The sequence below is a fragment of the Hypanus sabinus genome, chromosome 21 (genome assembly GCF_030144855.1).
Source record: "Hypanus sabinus isolate sHypSab1 chromosome 21, sHypSab1.hap1, whole genome shotgun sequence".
NCBI classification, from domain to species: domain Eukaryota; kingdom Metazoa; phylum Chordata; class Chondrichthyes; order Myliobatiformes; family Dasyatidae; genus Hypanus; species Hypanus sabinus.
The window spans coordinates 26523307-26537279 of NC_082726.1; the positions used below are offsets into that span (position 1 = coordinate 26523307).

Consider the following 13973-nt stretch of genomic DNA (forward strand, 5'->3'; position numbering starts at 1 on the left):
TACACAGCAGAGGGCATTAGATGGACACACAAGTCTTCATCACTACACTCCTCCTCTTGCTATATTAAATGTACAGCTTTGTTACTGCAGCTTGTTTTCAAAGACAGCACATTATAAAGAGCAGAGTGTGATAGCAAAAGACTAATTTATCTGTGAAAGTAATTGAGTAATATTTATTTAACGATCTAACTGCCATCTAGATCATACGTAACAGAGGCAGTTTAAAGAAATCATAAGTGATAGAGGAAATAATTACCCCTGCTCTAATTACAAATCTATACTTTTAAGAAACAGTTGACAATCATCTTTCACAGAGCAGAGACTACTCAAGAGAAAAGTATTACTTTAATGAGGATAAAATGATACCTTTAAAATCCAACATTTACATATTTTCTACAACTAACTTTTTCCATGTTGTACAAAAATATTAACACGTTGGTAGGAATAACAATGTCAATTTCACAATAGCCGTTCTTCAAATGTAAGGTAGTCTGCAGGGTAGTCAGTTTGTGCAACCAAACCTGCTTGCAGTGTGATCTGACATTTTATTTACCCACAGATGTGGATATTACTGGCACATTTATTATCCTTTCTTGCAATACTGATCTACACCAAAGCAGGAAGATTGATTAGGCTATTTCCGTTAATCAGGACCTTTTATTATTCATAATACTGAAAGCCACCCTAGCCCACCAGATCCATTCAGCAGTGCATTCTTACGAGTCTATTAACCCTTCTCTTATTTTCCTGCAGCCTTGTTTTATTCTCTCTCAAATATCCACCATCTCCCCTTTGACTGACACTTTACTGCATGAAAATAAACTGTCAGCATAGGAACAATATTTGTGCTGACCATGATGTCAATTTAAACTGATCACATTGTCTGCACATGGTCCATATCCCTCCATTACTTATCCATTCAATACCTGTTTAATCCTGTATATACAGTCGATCTCAGTTACATAGTTCATCAGTTAATCCGGGCAGCTGCTTATTGGGACATTAAGAACATTTTTGGGATTCCCTTTGTTTATTTGGATCACTATGCTGCTTAATAGGGGCAGGAGACTGCTGCCAAACACGTTTTAACTATCATCAGTTGCACGCATCTATGTGGCCTTTAGACACTACACCATCCTTAGGATTAAGTTTTTAAATAGCTACAGTTATGTGTGTTTTGTATTCAGAAAGCAGCAATTTTTGTCACTGATAGTTGACTCAAAAATAAGTAGCAAGACAATTCCAAACTATTTTGCTCACTTAAGTTTCAGGCATTCAGGCCTGGAGATGCAAGAAACAGTCAAGACTGAAAATGAAGCTATTTCTGAACAAGTAAGGCACAACCAAAATTTTGAACACATCAGCCACCTTGAATATTGCAATGAACATGAAGATTTGGAGGGTGCAATCGTTGATAGCATTGTATGAAGGCAGTCCATTATCTGCATTAGGTATGTGCTCCGATTCTGCTCATTGCATATACTGGATGAATTCCTCTGTTGGTAACTATTAGGAACTAATGCAGTTTTATAGTACTGTAGAACTAATGGTAGTGTTGGAATTTTCGTTTAAATACATAATTTATTACTCAGTTTGTCTTTTTTTTAAAAAATAACTTAAACCATTTCCATGAAACTTTGACTAATTGGGGCAGCCACTTAATTGAGCCAAAATGATGCAATTAAATATAATTCACTGTACTGAGATTTAGCAAAAAAAAACTTTGTTTTACATGCCATCCAGACAGATCCCTTCAAACACAAATACATAGTGATAGTACAAAATGAAAAGCGGTAAGAGAATGTAGAATATATTGTTATTTACTAAAAAAGTGTAGTGCAAAGACAAATACAAGTGCAAAGGCCATGACAACGTACATTGAGAGATCAGGAGCTCATTTTTTTTTATACAAAAGGTCCATTCAAGAGCCTTTTAACAGTGGAATAGAAGCTCTTCTTGAACCTGTTGGTGAATGTTTTGAAGATTTTTTATCTTCTGCCTGACGGAAATAGGGGAGGGGGGTGAAGAAAAGAGAATGACAGCATGGAAGAAGTCTTCAATATGCTGGCTGCTTTCCTGAGGCAGTAAGTAGGAAGTGTAAGCGGTCAATGGAAGGGAAGCTAATTCTTATGTTAGAAGTCCAATGGAGGGTACGTGGGTTTTGAATTCCATTTCCAAAATTTTATTCCACATAAGTAAATGCAGCCTTGTCTGAGTATATTGGTATAATTCATGTGAATTTGGAATATTTAGTCAGAGAAATTGCTGTCACCCAGTGATATTCCAATCAGTGATCAGTAATAGCAATTAGTTCCAATGATGGGTTAAAAATATGTGTTGCCAAGTGTTATTTATAGCAGTATAGCTGTCTCTCATTTCCAGTGACCTGGTTTTTATTCTGACCCGAAGTTCAAAGTAAAATACATCAGACTTATTACATTTTGCCACATACAACCCTGAGATTCTTTTTCCCGTAGACATCCTCACACTTCCTATGTGAGCTTGCAGTTTTGTCCTTGTACTTGCATTTATTTCCCCCAGGTGCTCTGCTTTCTTCCCACATTCCAAAGACATCCAGGGTAGCAGATTAATTGACCACTGTAATGGGCAGGATATTAAGCAAGATGAGAGAATATGCAATAGGACATTAAGTGAAAGAATGGAACTGACAATGTTACTCTGGACATTGGCATAGACTCAATGGGTTGAACTGATTCCTCCCATGTCATAAAGAAATATGACAAAGTAGCAATTGATCATACAATTAATTATGACGTAGCAATTGATTGGTAAACCTGGACTGATGATCCAGAAAGGAGAGCAAACCCTACCCAGGGATAACATCTTTCTTTATTCTAGAAACACTGATTTTACCATATCAAGTGATTAGAAAAGCCAAAGGAACACTGCCCTTGACTGCATGAGAAACAGGAGATCTTGCTAAAAGTTAACAGTGGCAAAGGCGGCACATGGGAGCCTAAAGTTCTTAAGTAGCCTTACCATTATTGTACTGGAACTTTGCAAGACCTACATCTCAAGTATTAATTACAATTTTGGTTAAGAGGTGCATCAAAAATTATTCAGTCTGTTTTCTTGGATGGCCTTTGCCATATAAAGAAAGATTGAGCAGACTTGTTTGGAGTTCTGAAGAATGAGGAGTTATCTTGTAGAAATGTACAAAAATTTAGATGAAGACTTATGTCATAAAAGCGTGGAAGATGTTTCCCCTGCCATCAGAATCTCAGATTTTGGAGCAAACCATTGAGTATAAGTAGATATTTCTTCTATCACAGCATGCTGAATCTTTGGAATCTACTATCCAAGAGGATATGGAAGTTCAATCAAAACAAGAGACTGATAAGATTTCTGGATATTACAAGAGCCATGGGATATAGGGAAAATGTGCAAACAAGTAAGGCTAAACTAAATCAGTCAAAATCTTGATAGACGACAGAGCAGGCTCAGATGGCACTTTCATGCAACAAATTCTTATGTTGTGTTATATCACCAGTGTCAGCAAACCATTCATATTATTCCCTCCATGATCTTTGTTTCTAAAACTTCTAACTGCCTACAACCCTCTACAAACTTTAATGTCATGATCACCCCACAATTTAAGTACTCAACATTGCTGGCAAAGGCTTTGAAGTCATGCTCTCAAATCTCTTCCATAAATGTTGCCTCTTTTCATTAAGAATAGTTTCAAAACTTTCTTAGAACAAACCTTCAGTCTTCTGTCCTAGAAGATCCCTACGTGTGACCTGTCATCAAATTCTTTTCAATAATGTCTCTGTTGCACCTTAGATCATTTTCCGGTTATAAAACAACTAGATAAAATGTTATTTAGATAAGTAACCACCACCAGGCTTTTACCATGGAACACAACTTAACTCAATTTTTTTTCTGTGGCATTCAATATGAATTACCAACAGAATTGGAAAGACAACTGCGTCTCCACTACCCTTGCCTATCCACCCCTTTTTCCTCCCACTCCCCTTAGTTAGCAGCATTGAACCAGCTAAGGATGCAAATATCATTTGCAAACATTGTCAGAGATGAGCTTTTAAGAGTTTTAAGACTGAGTATTTGCATGTTAAATTATCACATGAACACAAAGCCATAGGTTTTTAAGAAGTTCCATCTTTTAAACTGAGCTAATGATTTTCTCACAATCCTCCATTAATATAAAAACACTTGAAAATAGATACCTTCTCATGAATGTGGCAAAATTCGTTCCCTTAGAGGATTTGATGGAAAAAGTGGAACTGTTATTCAACGATATTGCCAAACCTGATTTACGCATCTATAAATGTAGCAGAAATATACCAAACTGCAAAACCAGCAGGATCAAATTTTAAAGTTGCTGTGTAGCCACATTCAGTTTGTCAGTAGGGCAAACTAAGATCTTCATTTGAACTTGAAGCAAGGGCAAGATCCATTGTTAAGGCCCATATGGAGACCAATGACATAGATTAAACAAAGTAGAAGTCTCTGCTGAAGAAATATGAATTACAGTCCAAATTATAAAGTAAACCTACAACAGTAATAACCACTGGATTACTACCAGAGTCACATGCATATTGACAGAGGAAATATCCAAGAACTGAATATGACTCAGAAGATTGTGGGGGTGAGAGAACAGCTACAATTCAGAGAGTACCAGCATTAGAGACAGTACATCTTCCATTGGGACCAATCTTACTCAAACAACTCTGGTTACAAAATCATTGAATTTAAATACTAAATATGTCACCAGTCTAAAAATTGGAGATGGGGGAAATGAACCAAGAGAGGTGAACTTAGTAAGTTAAAGGGAAACAACAAATCCATTAAGTAGGTCTGCAAATTTGGAAACAATAGTCAAAGGCTGACACTTTGAATTGGACACAATGGTAAAAAAAATACCAAAAGCTTATCTGAATTGCATGCAACATTCATGACTAGATAGATTGTTTAAAAGCAGTATCTAGTGGCTATAACAAAATGTCCAAGATTTAAATATTCCAGTCAACTCATCCAACAGTAGAAACAGGCAAAATGGAAAAGACAGTCAGTGGTCTGACATTATAGAATGATATAAAAGTCAACAAGAGATATAGCTCAGAAAAATCAAGCAGTTGTAGTTTGCAAAGCTCATGGTAGACAGTGGTGGAGGTTGCAAGTAGGCCCCCAAGCAGTACTGGGAAAGAAGGGTATTGCACAAACCAGCGAATTAGAGGCACATGTAATAAGAGTAATACAATAACCGGGGGGGGGATTTAATCTACACATCGACTTGTCAAACCAAATGTGTTGAAGATGAATTTGTGAAGTACATAAGGAATGGTTATCTACATTAGTGTGTGAAGTATCCAACAAGGAAGAACTTAATTTAAGTCTAGTATTGGTTACGTGAGAAAGGGTTAATTGATGATTTAGTTGCCAAGTGGCCTTTAGGGAACACTGGTCATTGGAGGAATTACAAATAAAAATTAAGACCAATTTGGCTCATTGGGAAATTTGGGGCTCAAACTATGAAACCATGAGGCACAAGTAGGTAAATTTAAGAACATTAAAAAGTATGCCAATAAACATGCAATGGATAGAGCTTACAATCAATATGCATCTTTTAGGGCAAAAACAATCCATCATGAAGTATTCAGCAAATTAATTTAAAGAAGGCATTAAACCAATGACAATGGCATATGATTTTGGAGAAAGTAAGCTAGAGGATTAGAAAAAAAAATTGAAACTCAGCAATGGACTGAGGCTAGCAAGAATCATAACAAACTGTAAATGCTTCCATAGGTAGATAGAAAGGTAAAGACTGTTATAAGTTAATGTGGATCCCTGAAAAACAGACAGGTAAGGGTATATTGAGAATAAGGTGACAGAAAAGTTATATGTAGATATTTTGTATCACTCTTTATGGAAAATTCAGAAGACCTCCTAGAAATAGTCGAGAAGTAAAGGCCTCAAGTAGACAAGGTGCTCAAAAAGTTAGCATTAGTAATTAATGTGGCACAGTAGCATGGCTGTTAGCTGACACCATTATAGAGCCAGTGACCCTGGTTTAATTCTGCCACTATCTGTAAGGAGTTTGCACATTCTCCATGACTGTGGGTTTTGTGTCTGTAGCTTCCCTCCACATATTAAAGACTTATGGGTTAGTGGGTTAATTGGTCATATGCTTGTAACTGGATGGCGTGGATTTATTGGCATATTATCATGCTGTCTCTAAACAAAAGTAATTAATACTTCAGAAAACAAGTTTGAAAGGCGCTAAATCCCCAGGAAATAACCTGCATTCCAAAGTTTTGAAGGAATTTTCATTGACAACATTCATTCACTGTATTATCTAAGATTCCTAACTTCCTGAACAATTCCCACAGAAATCATATGCATGATTTTTTCCCCAAATATTTTTGAGGACACAAGCACAGGTAATTTATTATGGTCAGTTGGAAGTTTTATTATATATTAGAAATTGATTTGGAAAACTGACCAATGAGATCACACACAATCATTAATATTGACACTTAAAGTAAAATGGAAGTGCCTAGGAGTTACTTTAAAAGCTATTAGCCATGACAGATCATGGATTTCTCAACACAGAACAGCATCTGAAGTTGAAGCTGGGACTTCATGTTTTTAGCAAGAACATTATCTGTTTGACAGGCACCTGAACTAAATCAGAAGATGCACTTACCCTGAATAATCAACCTGGTGCACACATTGCATATGCTACAATGTAATGCACATTTTAACATACCTTATTTGTTACAGCTCATGTAGCATTATAGATCAAATAAAATTAATGTTTTAGCTCCAATTTTCCCACCATTTTCATCTCTTCAAGGATAGCCTAGTTTTCATTAGCAGCCAGTCTCTTGTGCACCACAGGCAGTACTTTTATTCACCAGCAAGTAATAGTTAGCCTTTGCAAAATTAATAATTAACCTTAATTAGTTGTGAATGATAACGAGAATAAACCCTTCAGCTAGGTTATCATTCAGAATACAGAAAATAGTGCCCCAGTTTACCATTTAAAAGCAACATTTATTATGCTATGAGGTATTTCCATTTGTGGTGATTGGAGCAAACTACCACAGGTGCTGGAAATACAAATCAAAAAGCAAAACCTGCTGTGAGCATTCATCAGGCAAAGCAGCAACAGCAACTAGAGAAACAGAGTTAGTGTTTGGGTCAAGGACCCTTCATCAGAACTGAAAAGTGAAAGACCATTTTTTTCTGTTTCTTTAGTGTCTCTCTGCAACTTGAAACATGGCCATCTTCTCACTTTTTCAGCTCTGATGAAGAGGCCTTGATCTATAATGTCAATTATTTGACTTACTGATTGTTCCAAGCATTCTCTGCCTTCGTGTCATACGTTATACCCTGGTTTAAACTTCAGAAATAATAAATTTCCATTATTACCATTATTATTAGCAGTGCTTAAGAATCAGTCTGTTGTAGTAGCAAGTACAGACCTCGAGTACATATAAAAGCATTCTGCTTCAGAAACCAGTTCAAATTGCCCATGAGGCTGTGGCAATTCTTATTTTGATTAAAAATAAGGAATAAATGCATTTTAAATCAGACTACAGCTCATTCTGATAATGACTATTTTCCCCCAGTACATACACGTATATTCAAAAACAAAGAGTTTTCAGACCACATGGGGGAAAAAAACTGATCCCGAAGTGATAAATTTCCAACTTATGTGCACGCAAATCATAGATCCAGTAACCAGGAACAATAAAAACACGTTTTATGGCCCTTCTAACCATTCAATAATTTGTGGTTGAACTGACCATGTCTTAACTCCATTTTCCTAACCCCTAGCTAAAATCTAAAGATTTGTCCGTCCTTGAATATACTTAATCATCTTTTATAGCAACCTTTTTGTATACCATGGAGCCTTACCATTTACTTTGGGGATCCATGGATCCCAGGTTGGGAACCCCTACTCTTTAGTTTCAGGAACTGAGTGAGTGAAGATTTAAAACAAACAATTTATTTCTCACATACTTCATTTTTGGATTATTTAGAGCAGCTGAATTAACTTTATTGTCAATGATGTTAAATCCACAATCGTTGGTGGAAATTCTGTGCATTCTAATCACTAACTACTCTTGGAGATTAGTGTGTGGACTGCAAATTATGATATCTGAATACTTGACAGTTTAAGGCTTAAGCTCTATTATCAATTGAAGTCGGTCTTCACACTTGAAACATGAACCTTCACACTTTTTAAAACATTAATTTCTAGGATCTGGACAATACCAGCAAGGCCAGTATTTATTGCTCCCCTCATCCCAGTTGTCTTTGAAAAGGTTCTGGTGGGTTACCTTCTTGAACATTTGTAGTCTTTTTGAAGGCACATCAAGAACATTATTGGAGTGACCTTTGCAGCATTCAAGTCCAGTAATACTTAATAAAAGGCAATATGCAGTTCCAAGTCAGAATGATGCACAACTTGGGAGGGATACCTGTAGGTGGTGACATTCCAAAGCAATTGCTACGTCCTTTTTAGAGAAAAGCTGCACATTTATGATGTGCATTTTAAGGAGCCTAGATGCATAACTGTAGAAAATTTTGAACATAGTGCACACTGTGGCCAGTATGCAGTGGAGGTACCGTAGACGTATGATGGTTGATAGGCTGCAAGTCGAACAGTTTGCTTTGTCCTGGATGGAATTAGTGGACAAACACTCCTCCATGCAAGTGGAGGGCATTTCAGATCACTGCTTATTTGTGCTTTGAAGATGGTAGAAATGTCTTACACATGTCAGGAGTCAAGTACTTGCCATCCCTTACAATATTAATGATGTAATGCTACCGATTGATGACAAATCCACAGCAGATTACCCAACTACCAAAATTGCCAGATATATTACTTACCACTTTTCTACTTATGTCTGACTGATATCTATGCCTATTTGTGTAGAACATAGGATATTGGGGTTGCTGAGGAATTGCAAATGGAACTGAAATTTTTTAATCAGTGAAACTTCTCATTTGTGAGTCTATGATGGAAGAAAGGGCATCAATGAAGGTCAATGCCCCAGTGAATTCTAACAGTGATATCCCAAGACTGGGGCTGAGATGATTAACCTTCTACAGTCAGAGATATCTTCCTTTGTGCAAAGTATAAACTTAATGACCTGTTTTACCAGAGTGCCCTGATACATTCTCAAAGCCAAATGCTGCTTTCTTGTCAAAGGTTTTCATCTTATCCCCTAGAACTCAGTACACTGGTCCAAGATAGACCAAGGCTATTGGAGACCTAATTGCGACTAGTCCTGGTGAAACAAAATGGCCATGTGCAAGCAGGTTGAGAAAATTGCTGAAAGCGTATTGGAGAAAATGCAGCATGAAAAAGTGCTGCATGGAATAGGGCTCTCTGGCAACAACTGCCACTCAGCACAATAGTGCACTTTATACAAAATAGCACCGTGCACCGAACGTATTCAACACCCAAGTGAGAACTCATCAACTGTATTTGGATGCAATAACCCTTCCCAATACAATTTCTGTAATTTCTTCATGCAATGATGTTAAGCTGGCAACACAAATCTAAAACCTGATTTCTGAGAAGTACAGGGACTGCTTGAAGTGCAATTGACTGAATATCTTAAGTAGTGCCAAATCTTGTTCAAGGGGTTTATGAATCTGACGTATGTATTTGTTTCTGCTTAAAAATATATAGACCCAAGTTGGAAACTTACAAATATGAACAGAAGAACTTGGGAGTACTCTCCTAAACAGGCTGGCAAAAACTCCAACCAGGCACTGATAAAGCAAATTAGGCAGTAAGAATTCAAACTACAACTGACAGACTAGTGTAATTTAGTCATGACTGCTTTGTAAGGCAGCATCAAATACTTTAGAATCTGTACTGTTGACCTAGATTGCTCTTCAAGATTCTCTGTAGCCTGTTGAAATACCATTTCAAACATCTATACATACAAAAAAGTCCTTAAATACCAGCCATGTTACATATGTAAAAACAATTAAAGAAAAACTCTTGGAAGTGAAGTAATTGTTTTAAATAGTTTTCAAATGTATTAATATTGTCTTATACTCAAAGTTTTTATACTTGTTTGTTGTATTGTTTTATACTGGATGAGTGATGTTCATTTGTTTTGCAAATATTCATAATTACTTGCAATGAAATATAGCAAACGTACCCTTTTCTTCTTCATAATTTATAACTCTTTCCTTTCTAGGATAGTTCTTCATTTTCTGTAAGGATCAAATATAATGTAGACATAGACTAGTCCACATATCCCCATCAAAATGATTGGAAACAATAGACTGCTGATGCTAGAAATCCACAGCAACAAACAAAATGGTGGAGGAATTCCTCTGGTCAGTCAGTATCTAAGGAAGGAAATGGACAGTTAATGTTTTGGGTGAAGGCCCTTCATCAGAACTGGGAAGAAAGAGGGTAGATGACCAGTATAAAAATGTGGTGGGAAGGGGAGGAGCAAGTGCAGGGATGTGGTGTTTGTATCCAGCTGAGGTGGTGTGATTGGCAGGTGAGGAGGGACAGTGAGAATTAACTGTGGACTTCAGTCATCCTGTGGTGAGGGAAGGGGTCAGAGAGGAAAGAGTGAGCAACTTTAATTGCTGGAAGTCAACATCTGAGGATCTATCCTTGGCCCAACACATTGATGCAATCACCAAGAAAAAAATGCCAGTGACTCTACTTCATTAAGAGTTTGAGATTTCATACGTCAAAGGCTTTTGGCAGATGTATAGTAGACAGCATTCCCACTGGTTGCACCGAAGACTGGTATTGTGCCTCCAATGCTCAGGATGGTTAGCACCTCTAGACAGTTGTACTCAGCCAGCGCCATCATAGGAACAACCCTTCCCACCATCAACGACGTATTCAAGCAGTGGTGCCTTAAGGCAGCAGCATCTATTACCAAGGAAACTGACTGGCCTGGACATGCCCTCTTCTCATTACCACCATCAGGTAGGAGATAAAGGAACCTGAAGGCCCACACTCAATGATTCAGAAACATTCTTTATAGCCATCAGATTTTTGAACAGTCCATGAAGACTACTTCATCATTCCTCTTTTGTATGTATCTTGTAATTATAGTGATTTTCCACCTTTGCACTACACCACTGCTGCAAACAAAATTCATAATATATAAGACAGTAATAATAAATTAATTCTGAAAGATACAAGAAACTGAGGTGATAGATGGAAATGGCAAAGGGCTGGAAAAGAGTAAAACTATCATTTGCTAGTTTCTTCATTCTTCTAAGCTTGTTCCACATATTAGGAGATCACAATAGATCCTCTCCTGTCTCATATTTTGGTATATTTTCAGGTTAGAAATAAATATTTACAAAGTACAGTCCTGAACACAAAATGAGCATCTAAGCAACTTCATTCTGAATTCTCAACTACACTTCTCCCAATCATGTTACATTTATAAAAGTGAACAAGATTTTTATTTCATAGGTTATAAATTTCCATTGCCCACTTAATTATCCATTCTTCGTGCAGACGCAGTTGATCGAATCTTAAACACAATTTATCAATGACATCTAGAAGTGAAAATAAATCTGAAAGTTGTTTAACCATACTTACCAGCAAGGTTGTCCCACCTTGAGAGATAAGGAAATGCCCCGACTGCACAATATTCAAGGACAGAAACCCCTTTTCTGGACTGGATTCAAAAACCTGACAGTAAAACAAAATCTAATTACTTGTATTAATATTAAAATATTTATATAACCATTAAAGACCTATCCTCTAACATTTCAGTAGCTTCATACATGTTGCCAGTGCCTGCATTAGAATACTCCAAAACCAACTGAGACTGGAAATGTTCCACCTTGTTTCTGAGAAAACCTTGCTGCTTCCTGCTACATCACATTCCTTCAAATTCCACCATCAGTTGCCCACTGCAATACATACCAACTCACAACAATCAGATAATGCCAGAAAAATCTCACAACCACTTCCTGAAATTTCCCCAGAACTTTCAAACCAGTCAGAAGCACACTTGCCATCTGTCCTCATTACAGCACACTGAAATGCTTATAACATTAATGAGCTGAGTATTTTTAACTGGCTGGTGTACACTGCAAATTAAGGCAAATGGGAGATTTTAATGGAACAAGAACACAAAATCTCTGCAAAAATTCTGGATTACCTCTGCCACAATCACTTCCACTTAAAATAAAACTGGAAGCAGAAACTGGGGACAAACGAATATAAATTGGCAAAGTTCAGAGCCACCCACCTTCCCAGTCCCATATCATAATCTAAAACAAGTTTCAGTTCACTGTCATCCGACTTCACATATACAGTATATGATCAAGCAAAACATTCTTCCAGACCATGGTACATCACACACAGCACATAAGCAAAAATATTATAAGTTAATAAAATATTAAATATTAATAAAAAGCTTAGAAAAATAGAGGGCTATAGGTGAGCCTAGTAATTTCTAAGGTAGGGACATGTTCGGCGCAACTATGTGGGCCGAAGGTCCTGTATTGTGAGGTAGGTTTTCTATGTTTCTAAAATAATTCGAAATACACGTAGTAAAGTGCAGCACAGGTAAACAGTTAACAATATAGTAATTAGCTCGTTGTCGTAATGATGAGACCCCGGTGATGACAGCGTATCCATCAGTCTCACAGCCTCAGGGAAGAAGCTGTTACCCAGTCTGGCAGTCCTAGTCCAAATGCTTCTATACCTCCTTTCAGATGGCAGTGAGTCAAAGCAATAGTAGAGAGGGGTCCTCAACAATACTTTGGGCCCTTCATCTGTAAATCTCCCAGTATCACAAAAAAGGGGGAGAGCCCGATGATTCCCTCGGTGTGTTTTTTTCCTAATAACCAGCCACGAACTACCTACCACCCGTGAATACACTCCAATCCTACTATTAACGAAACCCTCTAAACCACACCAGTCCATCGCTCCCTTCTCTCCCCCCCCCCCCCACCACCCAAGTCATCTGGGCAACACATCTTCAACCTCACCTGCCCGTCAGCCAATCACCCTATACATCAGGCCATCGCTGCCCGTCACCGTACCCCGGCCGCTGTTCTCAAGCCATCATCACCGTCACCCGTACACCCTATGCACCAAGCCAATGTCGCCCATCACCATCACCAGGCCATCCCTACCCCACACCATCGACGCCCATTCCCGCCCCCCGTCGCCCGCATACTGCCCCAATCTCCTCGCCGCTATTCACGAAGGGAGAGGCCGTCCATCCTCCCCAACACCTCGTCAATCAGCGGGCCACCCGAGCTGCTCTCTCCCAACGTCCGTCACTCAGCAGCCCCCGGTCAGCCAGCCGTTCCCGACCTCCGTCACCCAGCACCACCAACCCCCCACCCCCCACAGTGTCTGCGCTACTTTCTCCTTCGATCCTCTCTCACCTCCCAGGAGTTCGGCGCTCCACCCGATGCCAGGAAACGCGCGTACCGCTTCAACGACCACTGGGTGCTCGGCAGCGCCTCCCCACCACCGGCCGCTCCAGTCGTCGAACGAAGCGCCGCCATTAGCCCGCGCCAAGAGGGAAAGCAACGCACAGGCTCAGAAAAGAACCAATCAACCATGAGCAGTGGGGGAAATCACCAATTAAATTGAAGTAGTAGCACCAGTGACCAATTACAACGAGCTCTGTTGCTGGAAGGTCTGATTTTTGTGGATCACTTTAGACCAATCAGTTTACGAAACTCCAACTGCCACTAATTCCTTGGATATCCTTTTGGGCTTGAGGGAATGGCCTTGAGGCGGCTGTTCCTCTTATGATCTAATATCTCATACAGATTTGTACAGAGGGGTGGAGTGTGTAAGTTGTTGCTCTTTAGATATGTATCAATTTGTCAGAGCAGTATTTTTCATCTCTCTCAGCTTTCTACTGAAGAGCAAACATAAGTAGATGGGGAACATTTCCAGAACTCAAGATTATTCTTTTAATGCTCCGAGAAAGTTGTCTGCTGGCTTT

At 38.5% G+C, this 13973-nt stretch overlaps 1 protein-coding gene across 3 annotated transcripts in view; it reads right to left on the reverse strand.

Annotated features, from left to right (window-relative positions):
- rec114 (REC114 meiotic recombination protein) overlaps window positions 1–13536 on the reverse strand; it is a 39305-nt gene extending 25769 nt beyond the window's left edge. For all 3 annotated transcript variants that reach the window (XM_059946884.1, XM_059946885.1, XM_059946883.1), the window contains exons 1-2: window positions 13402–13536; window positions 11594–11686 (exon numbers count right to left, since the gene is read on the reverse strand). In XM_059946884.1, coding sequence (XP_059802867.1) covers window positions 11594–11686; window positions 13402–13524 — 216 coding nt within the window. In that variant the 5' untranslated portion in view covers window positions 13525–13536. The remainder of the gene's footprint in view (window positions 1–11593; window positions 11687–13401) is intronic.
- Window positions 13537–13973: the final 437 nt, after the last annotated feature.